This window comes from Ictidomys tridecemlineatus, chromosome 6 (genome assembly GCF_052094955.1).
Source record: "Ictidomys tridecemlineatus isolate mIctTri1 chromosome 6, mIctTri1.hap1, whole genome shotgun sequence".
Classification (NCBI taxonomy): Eukaryota; Metazoa; Chordata; class Mammalia; order Rodentia; family Sciuridae; genus Ictidomys; species Ictidomys tridecemlineatus.
The window spans coordinates 182723206-182743100 of NC_135482.1; the positions used below are offsets into that span (position 1 = coordinate 182723206).

Consider the following 19895-nt stretch of genomic DNA (forward strand, 5'->3'; position numbering starts at 1 on the left):
GAAACCCAGTAGAAAAAGTGAAAGATGTATGGCCACCTTTTTGTTGAATGTAGTTTAAATGATTGATTTGGTTGACTGTACACTAATAGTTCAAGTAGTAATTTTCTAAATATTGTCAGACTCTTTGGTACTTAGCCAAAAATGTAGTAATGGTTTTATACCTTTAATTCTGTTTCTATTGAAAGAGAATTACAAGCCATTATTTTAGGTCCACATAAGTGTGCATAAATGCTAATAGAATCAAGTATCTTTTAAGTATTGTATTATGTGTTGTTTTACATTCTCCCACTAAAGTTTCCTTTCAGTTATGATATATTTGAAATGAATATGTACTGCATATAATTTTAAAGTGTTTTACTATTATCTCTAATGAAATTATTGTAATCTATTATCTCAAAAGAAATATCCCAGTACTGTTGGTCTTTAAGACAGAAAATGCAACTTATATGTAAGATTTTAACTGCTTTTTTTTAGAGAGAGAGAAAGAAGAGAGAATTTTTTAATATTTATTTTAAATATTTAATATTTATTTAAATATTTCAGTGGACACAACATCTTTTTATTTTTTATTTTTATGTGGTGCTGAGGATGGAACCCAGTGCCTCTGGCATGTCAGACGAGCGCGTTACTGCTTGAGCCACATCCCACCCCTTAGCTGCTTCTTGAATGTTGTGTAGTAGTGTCCGTGTGTGTATATAAGCATGTGTATGTATATGCACAACCTAAAAGGAAAAATTTTAAGTCTTGTTTTATCTTTATTTTGCTAAGCCTTGTGTATATAACTATACGATATGATTCTACCATTGGGAGAGCAAATTCATTCAAATTATAATATGAAACTCTTGTTTCCTTTTTACAATTAATGATGATTAAGTATGGTCAGATTGATCTCAAATGCCCATTAGAAATTTTATAGTGTTAAAACAGAGAGCTAATTATATGACTAAGATGCATGGTTTTGGCCAAGAAAATATATTTACTAGGAATTAATAAAAATTAAGGAAAATCATATAAATAAAAGAGATGGCATTTTAGAGACAGTCCTTGAACTCCAAACAAAAATGAAAGAATACTACTATATTTTTTCCTTTTTGGTATTTATTATATCTTGTTTACATGATGGCAACCTCCTTTTTTTAGTTAAAGAGAATATTTAATTCTAGCTCATATAAAGTCAATATTGGGGGTTTGGGATAGAAACAGGAAAATCTCTGCTCTCTCTTCCAGTCAGTCCCTTCTGTTTAAAATGTAGTGACATCCTCTATGGTTCCCAAGCCTGCCATGGAGGTCATCTTCATTTTAGTACCAAAGATTATGAGAGATCAAGGACTGCCTTGAAGCTTTTATATGGGTCAGACCTGGAAGTAAGGTTTATCACATATGTTTTGATTTTCCCAGATAGACTTCCATTATGTGGTGTAATCTAAGAAGAGGTTGAGAAATGCAGAATATGTGTGTCCTAGAGAAAAGAAAGTGGGTTTTTGAATACATATATCCTCTACCATATAGGTCTTTTCCTCATGAGTACCCTGATGTTTTCTGAGGTGTGATTTTTCATACCAAAGATTTGCCACATTCATTATAACTATAATAATAAAGTTCCTCTCCTATGGATTCTCTGGTTCTTGCTGAAATCAAGTGACTTCTGGTGAAATGATTTACAACATTCTTTATATTCAAAAGCTTTTCTTTCCTGTGTAGATTCTGGAATGTAAAATATGGATATCTTTACACAGGTTTTCGCACACTCATTATTAATGTCTATACAGATTTTCCCCTGTGGGATTACACTGATGCACTCTGAGGTTAGACTTCAGAGTAAATGTGTTTCTACATTTATTACATTCTTAGAGCTTCTCTCTTGTGTGAGTTCTGCAATGTATAAGTGATGACTTTTGTCAGAAAGTTAAAGGTCGAATGGTCCCTCTTATATGTGGATGCTAACACACAACAAGGGTTGGTGGGGGCGGGGAATAGAAATTCATTGGATTAGACAAAGGGGCATGAAGGGAAGGCATGGGGGATAGGAATAGGAAAGATAGTGGAATTAATCTGACATAACTTTCCTATATTTATATATAAATACACTTCAGTGAATCTCAATATTATGTACCTCAACAAGACTGGGATCCTAATTAAAATAAGATATACTTCATGTTAATATAAATATGTCAAAATAGACTCAACTGTCTTTTATAATTAAAAGAAACAAATAAAAAAGTTTTAAAAATCACCAAAAGCAACACATGAATAGATTAGAGAGCTGAATTTGGAGAAACATTCAATTTGAGCTCAAACACTACCAAATGTAATTATGGATAATAAAAGTTATGAAGTAATAAATCCTGAGAGTTTTAATTTGTGATAATGAAATTCTCCATCATCTGCCTGATAAGAGCCATGCTGGAGATAAACATGATGGTCATAGTATATCAGGGAAATATTTAGCCTTCGTGTGCATCTTATTACAAGATTCAAATTGGGCATCAATAATTTGAATATATTGAACAAGTGACAGCCTTCCACATAGAGGCAAAATTATCAACATCCATATGCAAGAGACCTTTTGTAAATATAATGAATTTGGGTTATGCCAGTAAACATTGAAGAAAACTTTCTGTAAAAAATCTAAACTCACTAAATATCAGCAAACACATAGGAGAGAGAAAACCTATGAATACTGAATGTTAAAGAAACTTCATTCACAAATTAGAACCCACAATGCATCAGAAGATATATATGGGGGAAGAATCCCACTATAAATGCGCTCAATGTGATAAAGCCTTCAACCATGTCAGGTTGTACTCTCAGTCTGAGAATTCACATAGGGGTAAAATCTCTGTGATGTAATGCTTGTGGAAAAAATTTCTATCATAAGGGTGCACTCACTGTGCATCGGAATTTACAAAGGAAATGATGGCAACTCTTTACTAGTTTAAATAGTGCTTTAGACTTCTATCTGCTGCTATAACAAATTGCCACAAATGTGATATCTTAAAACAACAAATATGTTATTATTTCGTTCTGTAGTTCAGAAATTTGCACAAGCACCCCTGGGCTAAAATTAAGATGTTGGTAGACCTGCATGAATTTCAGCAGGGTCTAGGAAGGATGCATTGCTTCCTTTTTCTGCCTTCTAAAGACTATCCACCTTTCTTATCTCATCATCTACTTCCACCATTTTCAAAACCTGCAATATCGAATCTCCCTGCCTTCTTTAATAGACCCATTTTTTTAAAAAAAATTAATATCATTATTTAATTTCATAGACCCTGTTTTTAAATGTTGTCTTCAAATTATGTCATGAATGACCAGAAGAAATTATAAGCCAAACAGAAAATAAGCAAAAAAATTCTAAATATATTTTTCAAAGTGAAAGATTTATTCACTCTCTACATAATTTGCTTCATTCATCAAAGAAAAATAATGTTATCCATACTCAATTGTTATGTAAGAAAAATCAATAGCCAAATTTGTGTTTACTAGATGCATGTAAAATACTTAATGAATGACAGGTTCATAAGATTTGACCATTTTATAGCAAAAGTTGTGTTTTTAGTCTCAACAAATTAAATTTGAATACCTTTTAATATGATTTTGATTTGGGGGTTACTTACACAATATTGAGATTTCAGAGGATGTGTGTCTGTGACATCTTGATTTAAGAATAGATCTCTTTCCCTTTAAGAATGTTTCTTTACTGAGAACACACACTCAGAAATAAAATTACAAATGTATTTTAAATGTTTAAGTCAAATATATTTGCCCATACAAATGAATCCATAAGTGGCAACATGCCTGAACTATCACTAACTGCTTTAAAAATTATTGTATTTATCTACTATCCTCCAACCATTGGATTCATCTCTGGATAATAGCCTTCATTTTACATGAAGTCTTTGAAAATTATTTCTAGGATAAGTGTGTGTGTGTGTGTGTGTGTATAGTTTTTAAAATACAACTGATTGATTTCCTTAATCATCCTATGAGGTGACATTATTATACCTATAGCACTATCTTTTAAAAATGGCTTATAGCCAGGTGTAGTGGCTTGAGAGGCTGAGACAGGAGGATTGCAAGTTCAAAGCCAGCCTCAGCAAAAGCAATGCACTAAGCAACTCAGTGAGACCCTGTCCTTCAATAAAAATAGGGCTGGGGATGTGGCTCAGTGGTCAATTTCCCCTGAGTTCAATCCCTGGTACAAAAAAAAAAAAAGGCTTATGCAGTGAAATTATTTACCCTGGATTAAATAGCTTTTAAAGTAGGACTAGAATTTAATCATATATATATATATATATATATATACACATATATGTATGTATATATACACATACACATATATTAGGCTATATGTGTGTGTATACACACACACACACACACACATATATATATGTATATATATATAATTCTAAACTGATGCTCACAAACTCTTTGTTATAGTGCCTAATAAATTCGGGAATCAATATTTTCAGAAAGAGGGCCCTGCTTTCTCACCTTGTGTGAGTTGGTTGCTTGGCAAACCCATTCATTTCACTCATATTTACCCCTAAACTGCTATAGATTACTTCCTTTTTGTTTTCCACGTTTTTAGCTTTTAAAAGTTCTTATTGGCACTGCTATAACATGTGTATTCAAAGATAAACATCAGTGATGTCTGGACCTTTGGCCTCTCATTGTTTACTTCCACTGGGAATCTGATTACTGTAACTGTTGCTCATATTTCTCTCTCATCTCTCAGCACACTTGCCCACTTTAAGGTTCTATACCAAAAATTAACTTAATTTGGTGTTTCCCTACTTTTTTTCCATTAAAGAAAACTTTTTAAAAAAATCAACATGATCTAAAATGAACTATCTTAACCTATAAAATTATTTGTTCCTACCCAAGATTATTTAAAATTACAACAGCATGACAAAAACTCTTTCTCTTTTTAGGATGGTATTTATTACTACTCTTGCTTAGGTAAAGCTTTCCTTGTATTCCTATCTTCAACTAGGTGTTTATCTACTTAAGTGCTTTGGAGATAAAACTGCAGGCCTATTTCAAATGTGTAAATATGTACTGACCAATGTTTCCCCCTTCTTACCTCAAAACATTCAATCTTCTGTACCACACATAAATCTTACATCTACTGCTTTAGAAAGGGACCTAATGCTTTTATGTATTTTATGGCTGTGGGTATAAAAGTTATAATTGTGAACATTAGCATTTCATTTTCACTAAGCAGCTGCCAGTTTATGATCCTCTAGGATTTTATTAAATTTGTGAGTAGTGTTGACAATCACCATGCTCGCTCAGATCTGTTTCCCGTCATCATACAGCAGAAACACTCCTCCAAATGAAATCTTTAAGGCCAACGGAACTCGGGCACTGACTGCCTGTTCCATTGTACTATCCTTATTTGCCATATTTTGTCGCCTTTTTGTTGTCGTTGTCATTTTCCCTTTTTATTCCTGTTAACTCCCTTGTGGTATTATCTGGCTTTTGGGTGATGATTGATTTTAAACAAAGTCTAATTAAGATCTTAGATTTATTTGTTTTTTTTTATTTTTGCCAGTTTTTCCCAAGACCATGTAAAGAGCTCAAGAACAAAAGGCAGAGAGATTAACACATTTAAAAGTGATATTTTTGCTCTCTCCTCCTCCACCTTCAAACCTCCCAAACACTTCTGTTTACAGAGAGAGATGACAAAATTCTAAAGAAGGAAAGGAACCACCTAAATATATTTTTGACTTGTAATTTTTCTCTTCATTCCCTCCTGCTCAGCTGATAAAGTCTCATAAACTCACAAGCAAAAGATGGGACCCTGGAGAAGAGCATTGTTGTAGAATTCAAGTCAGAAATGGTCTAACAGCTGACTCTGGGGCTGGTTAACTTCAGGTCACAGAGGGATCTAACTATGAAATTTAGAGACTGGAAGTTAGTGTTTCGAAGTATTTAGCCAATTGCGTCAGCATATGCCTAGCGTGAGTATAGGGAGAGGTGTCTTGTACTGTCCATGCCCATGCTGTACCACCATCTGTTGTATCCTATGTGAATGCCCATTCTTGGTTTTGTTTATTATGATAGATAACCAATGCTTTATATACAAACCCAGTTACTTGTGGTACTTGACATGTGAGCTAATGTATACCTAAGTCATTCTTTCTAACATTATCTAAGGCAGTGTACACAGTGACATGTACATAATTGCACATGCAACATTAAAAAATAGTGTACCAAAGTCAGTTTTCATGAATTTCTTGATCTGGTGTTGGTTTAAATCAAAATTGGTGCCAGAAATATTTTAAGAAGACTGCTTAAATAAATCCTTATTCATGGAAAGATTTGAATGATTCCACACATAAGCAGTATTTTCACAGAACTTCTGAGCTGTAATTATAACAAAATTTGTTGCTTGTAAGGCAAGGGGTCCAAAGAATTGAAACTGTTTTCCAGATGCACCTATCTTTCTGTCTTAAAAATTCTGAATCCTTGTTTCTGTAAATTAAAAAGAAAATAAGAAAAAGAATAAAGTAATGTATGTTATAGAATTACTCTAGAGTCATGCATATAACCCAGTCCTACTACCTCATAGAATATTTTTTTACTTTTTAATATAATTTTCCATATTTATGCTTGTTCTAAGTATAGACAAAATTAATGAGAATATATTTCAAAAAAAATTTTGCTTTTAAAAATTTATTTTTGCTGAAAACTGATATAAGTAGCAGAAATTATCTTGATGGCTAGACCTATGGATTACAGTATTTTTAGAGCTGACACAGTAAAACTATCACTGTATCTATAGCAAAGATTCCTTTTTGTTAACATGTTTCTAAAATGTGACCAATGTTCAGATACATGTTAAGTGGTTTGTTTTGATTCAATGGATGTGTAGTAATTTTGACAGACCTTTGTAAAAGTTCAAATTTTTAAGTATTCACTTGAAATATCAGCTTATATTCTGCCAGTAACTTGAGGAGAAGTGAATTATATTGTGGAACAGGTCTTTGTTGAAATCACAAAGGATTCATATGAAAATGATTGAGCCATATCAGGTGTTTTTATCACCAATGTTGATAAGTACAGAATTTCCTTTTAGGAGGAAAGTGAAATAAAGGTGACATAAAGTTACAAATAAAAGAGAAAACTTTTGTTAGGTTTATTTCTACACATCCATTGTAAAAGTAAAAGGTAAACTGTATGAAACTCCTTCAAAAATTGGTCACGGTCTATTAACACCACACATCATACAGTGTTTGAAAGAAGCAGAGTAATATCTCAAAAACGTCACCATTTTATTTAATTCCATCCTCCAAATGTGCCTACAGTGCTGGGATGGTGAGTATGTAGTTACCCAGCAGTTTAAAGTGCTGAATCTCAATACATGCTGTTTATTTTATCTTTAATCGTGTTCCACAACTACCAACACTTTCATCAAAGGAATTTCCATGGTTTCTGATGACACTGGCACTGAACTCACCCTCTCAACACCTAGTGGATGAACAAGAGCCTTGAATGAGATAACCGGAAAGGAGGAGTTGTCTGACACAGCTATAACAAGGTCTCTGGTTCAGAGAAGGGATTTACTTCCTTCTTTCCTTCCTTCCTTCCTTCCTTCCTTCCTTCCTTCCTTCCTTCCTTCCTTCCTTCCTTCCTTCCTTCCTTCCTTCCTTCCTTCCTTCCTTCCTTCCTTCCTTCCTTCCATTCTTCCTCCCTCCCTCCCTCCCTTCCTTTCTTCCTTCCTTCCTTCGTCTCTCCCTCCCTCCCTTCATAAAATACGAGTATTCCTTAACCCCTCTCACCCAATACACTGATATACAAAATAATTTTCATCAAATGAACACAATTAAAAACCAAATGAAACAGGCATTGGACTAATTATATAAACTGCTTTTGAAATATAGATGTTAACTAAAACACCAATAAAAGATGTTGATGTAGAGGGGAAAACTGCATACTGCTGGCAGATTCATAATGATAACTAGAGAAGCTGAGCTGACTTTCCATTTTAAGCCTTGTTTCAAAACCAAACACTATGATTAACATTATAAAAATAGTTTATACCTGCTTGTATTGGAGAGAGTCCTCTCCCTATGAAAAAAATGAATTTCTTATCACTCATTAAATCAGTAACACTACTATCAATCATAAACTTGTTAAAAGGAAATTGTTTAATATAGATAGACCAGATCCAGCTGTTTAAATATCATATAGCATATGGAGCTTAGTAATTGGACTAAATTGCTAAGTGTTAAATCATTAAAACTTGTGTTAGGCATTGCACTTGTAAAGAGGAGGGCAAAGTGGTTCTTGAATTGTTACCACTCTGAATGGTATTCTTTTAACTTCAGGTGAACATCTTCCAAAGTAAGTCTAATTGTTGAATTAAAAGGGTTTCCTTTGATGTAGAATCTAAAATGTATTTGTTCTGGGTAATTTCACTGCACCATTTGTTATGTGCTTTGTTTGGCATTGAATTTTAGCCTAACATTTTCTTCTTCTTTTCTTTTAATTTCATTTGCTTGTTTTTAAATTCCCCAAATTTCTATTTTAAAGTAAAGCTCTCTTAAAATACAGTCTTTTCACTAAGTAACCCCTGTGAATATCTATGAAATGGTGAGATAAGGATAAATGGGAGAAACAAAAGAAAATGTTTTAGTTTTCAAACCATTGTCATAAAGAAGCAGGTCCCTCTATTAAGAGTCAAATGGCTATGTCTAAGCATTTAGGATTTGACAAAGGATCTGACAGAACCAGGAAGAAGTTTGAAGTCATATCCCATGATGCTGGTAGCAAGAAATTCAAGTAAGATAGGATATATGTACAAATATGATTATACTTCCTCCTTGAATATGGATTCACTAACATAACTGTTTGTTAGAACTGTTTTTTTTCTAAATTTAAATCTCTGAGCTCTACTTAAACTTATTATATGAACCAGAAGTCTACATGTTTATCTAATTTCCCTTGGGAATTTTTACATGGCCAGCACAGCATCCTAGCATAAGCATTTAGAAATTATCATGAAGGTGGTGGGGTGGGGGGGCACTAAATTAAATTATCTTTATGAGAAATGAAAAAAAAAAAAGAGGAAAGATACCATTGCTTGGGTCATTGTGTTATAACAATCATGTACTAAGTCAGTAATTTATCCATGGCAATTCTTGTCCTTAAATCTGATGTTCAGTAGAGCTTTGCACAAGTCATAGAGGGCAGGTGATCTCTATGCATTGGGTCTGTGGTCTTGGAATCATTCTTGACCTTCTGCTCTACACTGTCATAGATGGCAAGTGAGAGTTGTCTGTGGGCTTCCTGAGCCAGGCTGTTTCAACAAGAAGGAAGGGAGAACACACATGCTCCTTTTCCTTCTCTGCCTTGCCTGAGATTCCTGGGTGCCATAGTATCTCATCATGTCCCAGGCTCCACTTCTTCTCAGCCTCCCTGTAATGGCAACTTTTGAAGCACAACCTTAGCTCCTAAACTCTAGTGCTCCTGTCTCTTCCTGTATTTCTCCAGTTTTGAGGAGAAAGTAGTTTCTTCTGCCCTTAATTTGATTCACTGTCTGCTGTTTGATTTCTTAGTATTTCTTTAACCTGTTTAACCAACTCCCTGAGCTAAATGTCTTTCACTTCAAACAGTTATAGTAGTTTCTCTTTTTCTGGATGGATCCTGACTGATACAATATCCAACATCAACTTGATGTTTCCACAGGGAGGTGGTAAAACAGATGAGGTATGCCAGTCTTCCTCCCATTAAATATCAAATGTGACAGCTTGGGCACACTAATACAGTCTATAGAAAATTAACCATGAATCTGTTGCTTACTGAAGGAAGCTGAAAGAAAAAGTACTAGGAAAATTAGTTTGGATCATAAAAATTGCAGGCCATAACACTGAGTAGAAAATGCACCAGACCTCCTGAGCATTTTCTCTGAAACTAGAAATACCTGCAATTTAAACATTGCCTGGCAAGCATACAGTGTAATTTTTTAGATCAAATAGTGAGACAACATTATGAATATTGGGCATAAAACGAGAGTACTAATTAATGATACTCTGAAAGACTTTTTCAGAACCAGAAAAAAAAAATGTTTTAGAACTTTGTTTTTCTGAAAATAGCTTATGGCTAGAGAAAAATGATGCCTCTTCTGGGGAATCACTCAATTTCCTGTTATAATAAGTTCTATACCAGACTTCCCTTCTTTCCTTCTATGGCACTAGTTAGTGTAATTACTCCTTATTTCTCAGGCTCACCTCTTTACTTGTTTTAGATTCTATTTCCTTCTTAGTAATGGTTTAGTATCCTAATGCCAAATCCTCCTCCTTCTCCTCATTTAAGTTCAGCTGAAACCATCTCATTCCCCCCAAAACCTTCAAAGAAAAATGTTGTCTGTGAGAATGGTCTCCATTTTGCCTTTTCCTACTACTCATTCCATGAAACTCAACAATGAGATCTCTCTCCTGTTATTCCACCAAACCAGTTCTCAATAAGGCCACCAGTGACTTCTGGCACTAAATCTCAGCACTCCTTTTTCTTAGTCTCTCAGTAGCTTTTAATCCCTCTTTTGACTTCTGGCATGTTCTCATCTCTTGGTTTCTGTGACACCCTGGTCTATTGGTTCCCTTCTTACTGCCCAGGCCAGTTCTCACAGATTCCCATCACTGGCTCACCTATCTCACTCCAGCATTGCACCATGTACTTCCTCAAAACTTAGCTTTAAAACCTCTTTCCCTTTTAGCTGGGTGTTCTCTCCCTGAGGAATCTCAGACCTCATTACCATCTTCATATCTTTGATTCCAGACATCTAACTGCACCTCATTCCCATCAAACATCTGAGCAGCACAAACAGATAGTTGCTGAATATCATCATTTTCTTAGTTGGAGGTTGAAAAAATATATACCTGATACATTTAATCCGATTTTCAGATGGTATTGATATCCAGTGAATATTTAGTACTGTAGGTTTTCTATTTTTGAAAAATTTCAGTGGCAATTTAAATAGAATACGATTCTCAAGAGTATATTTAATGAAGTTATATAAGGAATATATAATTCCCTGATGTTTAAACTGGAATGGATTTCCTTCTTTGGCAGTCTTTATGATGTTGAACTGAATCTAAATTCACTCAGAAAAAAATTGCCAGTAAGACACACCAGACTGGTAGAATCAGCACTAACTCATAAGACATTAAACAACAAATTTTATCTCAGCCCTACTGCTAATGGTTGTGACCTCCAGCCTTAATTTTCTTCATTTGAAAAATAAGAAAAACTTTTTATATAATCCAAAATTATAAACAATATAATAATTTTCCACCAACAGATTAATGAATAAATACTTTATGGTGCATATGTAAAATTGAGCACAACTTCTCAAAGAAGATGAAGGACGTATAGCTAAGACAAAACAAAACAACAACAACAAAAACAACAACAAACCCAGCACGGATAACTCTAACAAATAAATTGTTATAAAAAATATGACAAAGTGAAGGAGGAGGAGGGAGGGAATTTGATAGTGAATAGTTACATTGAGAACTGCTTGGATACAGAAAATATTCCATCTGGATGCTGAGAGATGGTTACATATATGTTTACTCTATACTTATTGTGTTAAATTACACCTTTGTTTTATGTACTCTCTTGTTTCCATATTTTATTTTTGTTAAATTGTGGGACTTTCAGTTCTTCTCAAGTTCTGTCATTCCTTGTCCCTAAAAATGTCAGATCCACTCAACATTGTGTTAGACTTAGAGGTATAGATTTGATGATGTTTTTTCTGTTTCTTTTTTGTTTTTACATCAGAATGCTTTTGAACTACTTCATCCCAGGAGGCGTTTAAGTTGGAATCACCATCCTAAACCGACTGTGTCAATCTGCTACTTCTGTTAATGAACATTATTATTGCTCTGCCTTTGGAGAAAACCACCTCTTTGTACATTTTGAAGAAGTCACCTCACCTGGGAAATAAGATTTGTAATTTTTGAACTGAAAAATAATAAATCTATGTAGTCTTTCTTTTCAAAGTACAGTAGAAAATAAGGGTCTTAAAAAGTTTAATTTTTCTTCAAAACTATTTTACATATACCCTTATTATACTAGATGTTCCTTTCTAAGAAAATATTAAAAAAATAATCTCTGAAGCTACCTGATTTGGTGAGAAGCTTTTGCCTTCCCTGCAGAGATCTGAGCTAAAATCCTCCATTCAGTTTTTAATCTTACAGCATTTATTCTCTTTCAAGACTTTCCAATTTGCCAATTCATTGGATTTTGTTTATCACCTTTTCTACAAAGGCTCATTTGTTCATTGACAGTTGCATTCTAAGTTAAATCCAAAGTAGGGCAGATTAATGAATATTCAAACTATCCCCAAGGGTTGTTGTTAGCTTGATAGTTCTATCACATCAACCATATGTAAAATCTATCTTCCAGTTAAATGTGGCTGCTTTTGCTATGTCAGAGATTATTTATTGCTCTATCCTCGATTAGTCTTGATTAACAGGAAGTTTTTGATCAAGCAGGGCCTTCTCATCTCTGACTGCTTATACATCAAACATTCTTTTGCTATGGATTTGACATATTAATGGTTTTATAGCATTGCTATTTATTTGTTTCATGTTTCTTGTATATTTTAGTGCAAAATAAATGAAACAGTTGAGCAAAGATCTCATTTTATAGGAGAGTATTAAAAAACTACATGTACAAAAGGTGCTTTGATGTCTAGTTATTGGCCCAAATAAATAGCATGTTCTTGATCAAGTTATAGGAATAGAATTAACAATTTTAAGGAAATATTATAAAATTAACATTTTTTATAGATTTTTATTGATCCCTCTTTTATGTTCATAATAGTCACTTATTATGAGAAAAAAATGGATATGAAATTCATATTGTTTGAATCAAAGCATGAGAAGAAAATTAATGTAATCTCTCTATTAAATAGATTTTGTTCCCAACTTTATTCCAGTCTCTATATGTAATATTTAGAACCTTTCTGCTGAGTTTTTCTCTCAATTTGGATGTCAAGGTAGTAACTCATATCCTAAACACAACTCTTGATTTTCCCCCATATCTGCTTCTACTATAATCCTAGACCTCTCTATATATTTCATGAGAATTTACATAGTTGCTCAAACCAAATATTTGTTACACAAAGATATATTAGACTTTTCTCTTTTTATTAGATCTTCAACAGTGTAGGTCTACCATCTAACAATCTCCAACTGTTTCCATTCAGATTAGTACATTCTTCACTCACTGCTCCTCTCCTGGAACAAAGTAGCCAAGTACCTTCCTCCTCCATTTCTCAAGGAGTAGTCACAATGATGTATATATCGTCTCCACTGGAGTATAAATTTCATGAGAAATAGGATTTAGGTTCTTTAATGGATTTTTAAGACCTAGAAGAAGTGCCTGAATACATGAAGATTCTTTAATAAAGATATGTTCAATAGTTTTCACTTAGTTTTTTCATTTCATCTTCATTGAATATTTTGTTGAGAATATTCTGAAGTATAGGCTTTCTGGTTATAAATTATTTTAATTTTTATTATGGAAAGTTTTTATTTCATTTTCAAATCTGAAGCTTGATTTTGCTATATATAGGATTCTTGTATGGCTTTCATTTTCCTTCAGAGCTTGGTATAGATCATTCCAGGACCTCCTAGCTTTGAGGGCCTGGGTTGAGAAATCAGCTGAGATCCAGATTGGTTTCCCCTGTATGTAATCTGATATTTTCCTCTCATAGCCCTAAAATTTTATCCTTATTCTCTATGCTAGGCATTTTCATTATAATGTGCCTCGATGTGGGTCTGTTATAATTTTGCACATTTGGGGTTCTGTAAGCTTTTGTATTTGATTTTCCATTTCATTCTTTGGATTTGGAAATTTTCTGATATTATTTCATTGAAAAGATTGTACATTCCTTTGGTTTGTATCTCCATGCCTTCATCTATCCCGAAAAAAATCTTAAATTTATTTTTTCATGTTATCCCATAATTCTTGGAAGTTCTGTTCATGGTTTCATAATATCTTCTCTCTGTCATCAACAAATTATTATGTAAATTTCTATAACTTAATCGACCAACACTTAAAAAGTCAACAGCATGAACCATAATGTCATGGGAAACTTTGATGAAAAATATAAGTTTTACATGCCCTGTGGGCTTTAAAAACTGCCATTTGCTAATGCTCTGGTGACTATAACCTGAGTTCTTATATCCTAAGTTTGGGTACTCTGGAATTTTGTTTGTCAGGAGTGAAATTGATTTTAAATTCAATTCTTCTTCTTCATTGTCAGTTGTCAGTAGATTAATATCTGATACATATTGAAATTTTAGTATTCTTTAGCACAACTGTGAATATTCTATAAATATTTATATGTCAAATTAGAATATTGCAAATACTTTACCTGAATAATCCCATTTAATTATCATAAAAGTTCCCTCAGGTAGGCAGAATGTTTATCATTGTCTTTTGTATAAGATATGATGTCATAGCTATGTTAACAATTTTTCCTGCTACACAGTAAAATGATAAAAGACAGACTAAATATATGCATTGTAACTCCAAAATCCATAATGTTAGCCACTCGACCTACTTCTCCTGTATCCAAAACAAACAATTATCTAGATAATTTACCCAGAGGAGTTTAATACCCACAATCACATTATCTTTTACTATTTACTGCTGAAATTTTTAATTTACCTTCTAACTACCATCTTTCTATTCTTAAGCAGAATCAGATGAATATATTTCTACAACTTATATTTGTTTATTTCCAATACATTTTAATGAATTAATGGTGTTTACAGAATTAAAACAATATAACTATAAATATTTTTGCCAATTAGTAATCTAATGAATTGTTGGATTGTTCAATAATATAATTAAAAAGGAAAAGATGTATGGGCAAAACATTTGACACTTGTACAACAAACATGTCTTTAGCCTGCTATGTTTTAGTGTCTTGTGACAAGCGGTAGATTAGATATAGCTCCTAGAATGAAGTGATTTTCTAACAAAAATAACAGCCTCATCAATAGGTAAGTCCAATAAATTCAATATAATTAAAAATGCACTGGAGAACAGATTGTGGACAGCCTTGCATATCATGCTAAAGATAAAGTTTAGTCTTAATCCCAAAAGTCCAAAGTGTCTCATATGGGAGATGTGAACAGCAAGAGGCCTTACACTCATCTAATAAAGTATGGAAAAGAAGTACTGGAGTTATTGTTGCAATTCTTAAATATAAATACTCTTACTTAGTAGAGTTGTAGGATTTGATAACTGTGTTATGTAAATTGACAGGATATCGTGACTGATTAAATATGATATAATGATGAAAAGGGAGGATTCAAGAATGATTCCCGGATTACCAACTAGAAATAGGACATAAAGTAGGGAACACAGGAAAATAACTATTTTATTTTATTGATTACAATGGACTGTATTGATGGAATGTGAAGAATGGAGCTCCCTAAAGAGTCTGGGATATAAATTGTGAGGAGGGGAGATTCTCAGTGTTCTGGAGACATGAGTTGGGACAGAGACTCCCTAGAAGCTGAGGGCCTCTTTCTTCCTTTTATATTCTTGCTGGAGTTGGTGGTTCAGGAAATTTTTATTTTTTTGGAGGCTGATAGATGATAAAGCCCAACATCTTGTTGCTATAGCCAAATTATTGCCATACTAGAAAACAAGCTTGAGAAAGTGATCACAGAGGGCAATGCCAGACCCATCAAGGGTGAAAGAGTGGGCATCACAGTTAAAGTCACAGTAGACAACCTGGTCCTCAGGGTAGTCCAGGATGCCTATTAGGGGATTCTCCCTCTGATGCCTGTTTACCACCTTCGTGATGTCATCATTTTTGACAGCTTTCACCAGAAGGCAGATCAGATCAATATTCAACATGTTGGAGGTGGACACATGTAGGCCATTCTGGTGAACTTCCCATTTAGCTCAGAGAGAAACTTTTCCCACAGTTTAGCTGCACCTTTGGGGTGATGTTCTGGGCAGTTCCATGGCCAATCACATCATGTTTTTCCATAAGGTTCCTCCCATGATCTTCTGGTAATGGTGTAGATTATGTCATAGCTCGCTCCACAAAGCCAAAGTTGTTCTTACGGTTTAGACATGAGCTTTCCTCCAGAAGCTCATGTTTGAGATAAGAATGTTCAGAGGTGAATTGATTAGATCAAGGGAGCTGTGACCTAATCAGTGGATTGACCCATAGTTGTGATTAATGGAGTGGTTACTAGAGGCAGATGGGGTATTGGTAGTAAGTCACTGGGGCATTCTTTTGGTTCATATTTTGTCCCTGGTTTGTCACTGCTTCTTGACTGTCATGAACTGAGTAGCATTCCTCTGCCATGTCCTTCATCTATGATGTTCTGCCTCACTTTAGGCTAAGAGCTATGGTGTCAGCCATCTATCAACTGAACCTCTCACATCATAAATGAAAATAATTTTTTCCTCCTCTAAATTGTTCTTGTCAGGTCTTTTGGTCATGGTGACAAAAAGCTGACTAAAATATTTGTCGTGGAAGGCCTTGGCCAGAGGGGCTAAAAAGTTGGTAGCACAGAAGACATTTCTAATAATTTTGAGGGAGGAGTTATACTTCTCATAGTTCACAACCATTACAGTCATGGGGTATTAGCAAAGAAACAAAGATGATAACCTGGGTCTACTCTTCAGGTGAGTCTCAGCCTTCCTTTCCCCAGGAGAGTGAAAACACTAGTGGACTCTTGAACATCTCAGCTCCAGCCCCATGGATGTTTTTGGGATTTCACTCCAGGAACATGTAGATGGGTTTTACATTGATCATAAGCTTCCCATTCTCAGCCTTAACTGTACTGGAACATGTAGACCATAAAGTTCACCACAATGAAGGACTCATTGACGACAATAGTATCTACTTTGCTGGAGTTAAAAGCTACCCTGGTGACAGAAGCCCATTATATTTAAATCCATTTACTCCAATCTTCACCAACTCCAGAATGTAGCTGGAGCTACTCCTCAAGATGCAGATGTCTGTTGAACAGGAATGAGCAGAAAGGCAAGAAGAAAAAATTTAGGTAGGAAGGTTATAATTTCATTTTAGGATATCTGACATCTGACATTTAGGACAATGTGGATTTTACAAAATGTAGACAACATATAGTATAAAAAGTAGTGGCTTAATATAGAATTCTTAGCAATATCAATGAGAGTAAGGAAGAGATACATATGAAGAAAGTCAAATAAGGAAGAATTAATTGATGTGAGGAGAATAAATATCATCCTGAGAACTATTCATGAAGCAGGGAGTCTTGCCCAAAATTCGGTGAGTAATATGGTCTATTGGCAAGTATGTGCTTATGATTAAATTGAATTTGTGTTTTTCTGGAATATAAATCCATATTGTCCACCTTTATATACACAGAAGCTCTTAGGTAACCTACAATGACAAGTGTTTATGGCTCATAGGGAAGAGCTAAGATTGAGATGCCATATGAGCATTGTTTAGAAAACACTGAGAGATAGCTCACTGACACACAGTGGTTTTCAAAAACTGCTCATGCAACCCCTAAAAGAATTTTTGAAAAGTTATATATCCTCCATTGTCACTTGAAATTGACATCTCAAAATTTATTACAAAATTAAATATTTGCAAATAATGTATTTTTCTGGATAGTTTTACTGTATAAATGATTTATATAAATACATTAGAACTTCAGTTTAATCCCTTCTAATGTATAAATAAAATCATGGTAGGGCTCACTTTCAGTGTTAAACTCATCAGGAAATTAAATGTTATATCAGATTTTTGTTTTTCAAATAAATACATTAAAATGCCCTCCTCTTTTAGCCACCAGGTGTTCTTAGTCTAAGTCTAAGGTTGGTGGTTCATAAACCTTTTGAGGTGTGGTATAAATATTTCATGATGTTTTTCCCTCTCTATTTTGCTTTCCAGTTTTTCATACATCAGGCCATGAAATACAGAAAATGGTGAGAGGTTTTCTTTTCATTTGTAAAGAAGAATAAAAAGATTTTAGAAGAAGAGTTGAAAAAAGAGAAATAGAAAACACAGATATATTCTTAGCCAAATAAGTTTTTTGGGACGCATACATATGAGGAAATTGAGGATCTGGAAGCTGATTGTCTTAAATTTATGCATGTCTACACAGCATCTGTTCAGTCCTTCGTTACTCTCCTGCTACACTGCTCCAGAAAATTCAAGTGTAATCACCCAAGAGAAGTACCACTAGTCAGTAACCTAAATCACTCCTTCATCTCTGCTTGTTCCTCCTTGGTATTGCCCAACTGATTGCTTTCCTCTGGGTTATGTTAAATTTCGTTAAACCAGAGGATATGATGTGGTGGAGACATGAGGTAGGCCATTGCTATGGACTGAATTGTGTCCTCCCTGAAATAATGTATTAAAATATTAAATCCTAGTGTGACTGTAGGCATAGGGCGTGTGAGAAGCTGATAAAGGTCAGAGGGCCTTAATCCCACAGGGCTAATGCCCTTATAAGAAAAGGAAGAAACACCATAACTCTTTCTTTCTCTGCCATGTGAGGACATAGGAAGAAACCAGCCATCTGTAAGCTAGGAAGAAAGGCCATAACAAATTAACTACATTGGTACCCTGATGCTGGACTTTTAGCCCCCATTTCTCTGAGAAAATAGATCTCTGTTATTAATACCACCAAGTCTTTGGTATTGGGTGGTGACAGCCCATGCAAACTAATATAGTCATATTATGTGCAGTTCAGTTGAATGTACTTTATCTGATATGCCTTGCTAGGTATGACATACCCATTTCCCTTTTCTTGATATTCTTATCCTAATTACCACCAGTACACTATCTCATGACTTTGTTACCTTGCCTATAGCTAACTGGGAAAGGCCCCTTCCTACAGGCCTTGCCTTGGCTGGTGATAACTGCCTTGGGAAAGATTTCGTCCCCAAGTGGCTTCCATCTAATGTCTGATTTTTTTGGTGGGGACCATCTCCCTGACCCAACTCAGAACACTTCTACATAGTCATTTCAGCTTTGGAACTCCTATTTGTCAGCTGAGATCTCTGTTGAGAATACATTGCTGCTCAACTTCTCCTGCTACTTCCTCTGCTGCCCCTCTAGGTGACTATCTCAGAGCATGAGCTAAGAAGGCCTCTGCATGCTAATCTTCATCTGGGAAGTTTGCTTCTTGGGTAACACAAAATTCAGTAACACAGTCCTGAAATCTTTTTTCTAGATTGTGTTTTTGTGTATGTGAAGATAGATCCAAAATAAGAAGTTACTGTATTCTGTTATGATTTTTCCATTTGTATATCATTCTTTCTCTTTTTCATGATGAGATTCTGGAGGGCAAGTATGCATTACTCATAAAACAGTCCACAGTGTTTAGGGTTTTGTCAAGCAATAATTGTTTTTGACAAAGGTTTTCTAATAAACTTCAGTTATCATTTCTTCAAAGATTAGATTAACTCAAAGCTAAAAAGTAATCTAAATATTTTCATTATCAACCCAGGGTTTTCCATTGCATAAAGTGTGGTTGAACTCCTTGAGTGACAGTTTATACTAAATCTTTAATAAAAAGTCTTTACAAGAGTATAAATGGAATTATTTTACACATAATGACATTTTTTTCTCATACAGAATTCACATATATTGTCAGTTACTGCCTTAAAACTGAAAGTATAAAAATATACAATCTCTACATGGGAAAAGATTTCTTGTTTTTAGTAATCAAATTAATTTTAACTGATATTTAAAAACATAAAAATTGCACATATTAATGGGATACCATATGATGTTTTGATAAACATTGTTATAATGTTTAAATTAGGTTAATCACATGTATCTTCTCAAACCTTTATCATGCCTTTATGGGGAAAGCATTCAAAACCCTTTTTTCTAACTCTTT

The 19895-nt window shown here is 34.2% G+C and overlaps 1 protein-coding gene across 4 annotated transcripts in view; it reads left to right on the plus strand.

Annotated features, from left to right (window-relative positions):
* Gpc5 (glypican 5) overlaps positions 1-19895 on the plus strand; it is a 1280165-nt gene that overhangs the window by 480583 nt on the left and 779687 nt on the right. The window contains exon 7 of one of the 4 annotated variants that reach the window (XM_078016206.1): positions 11791-11952. The exons of the other annotated variants lie outside the window; for them this stretch is intronic. Within the exon in view, the coding sequence (XP_077872332.1) occupies positions 11791-11877 (87 nt within the window). The 3' untranslated portion in view covers positions 11878-11952. Of the gene's footprint in view, positions 1-11790; positions 11953-19895 lie in introns of those variants that run through there. 4 annotated transcript variants of the gene reach the window in all.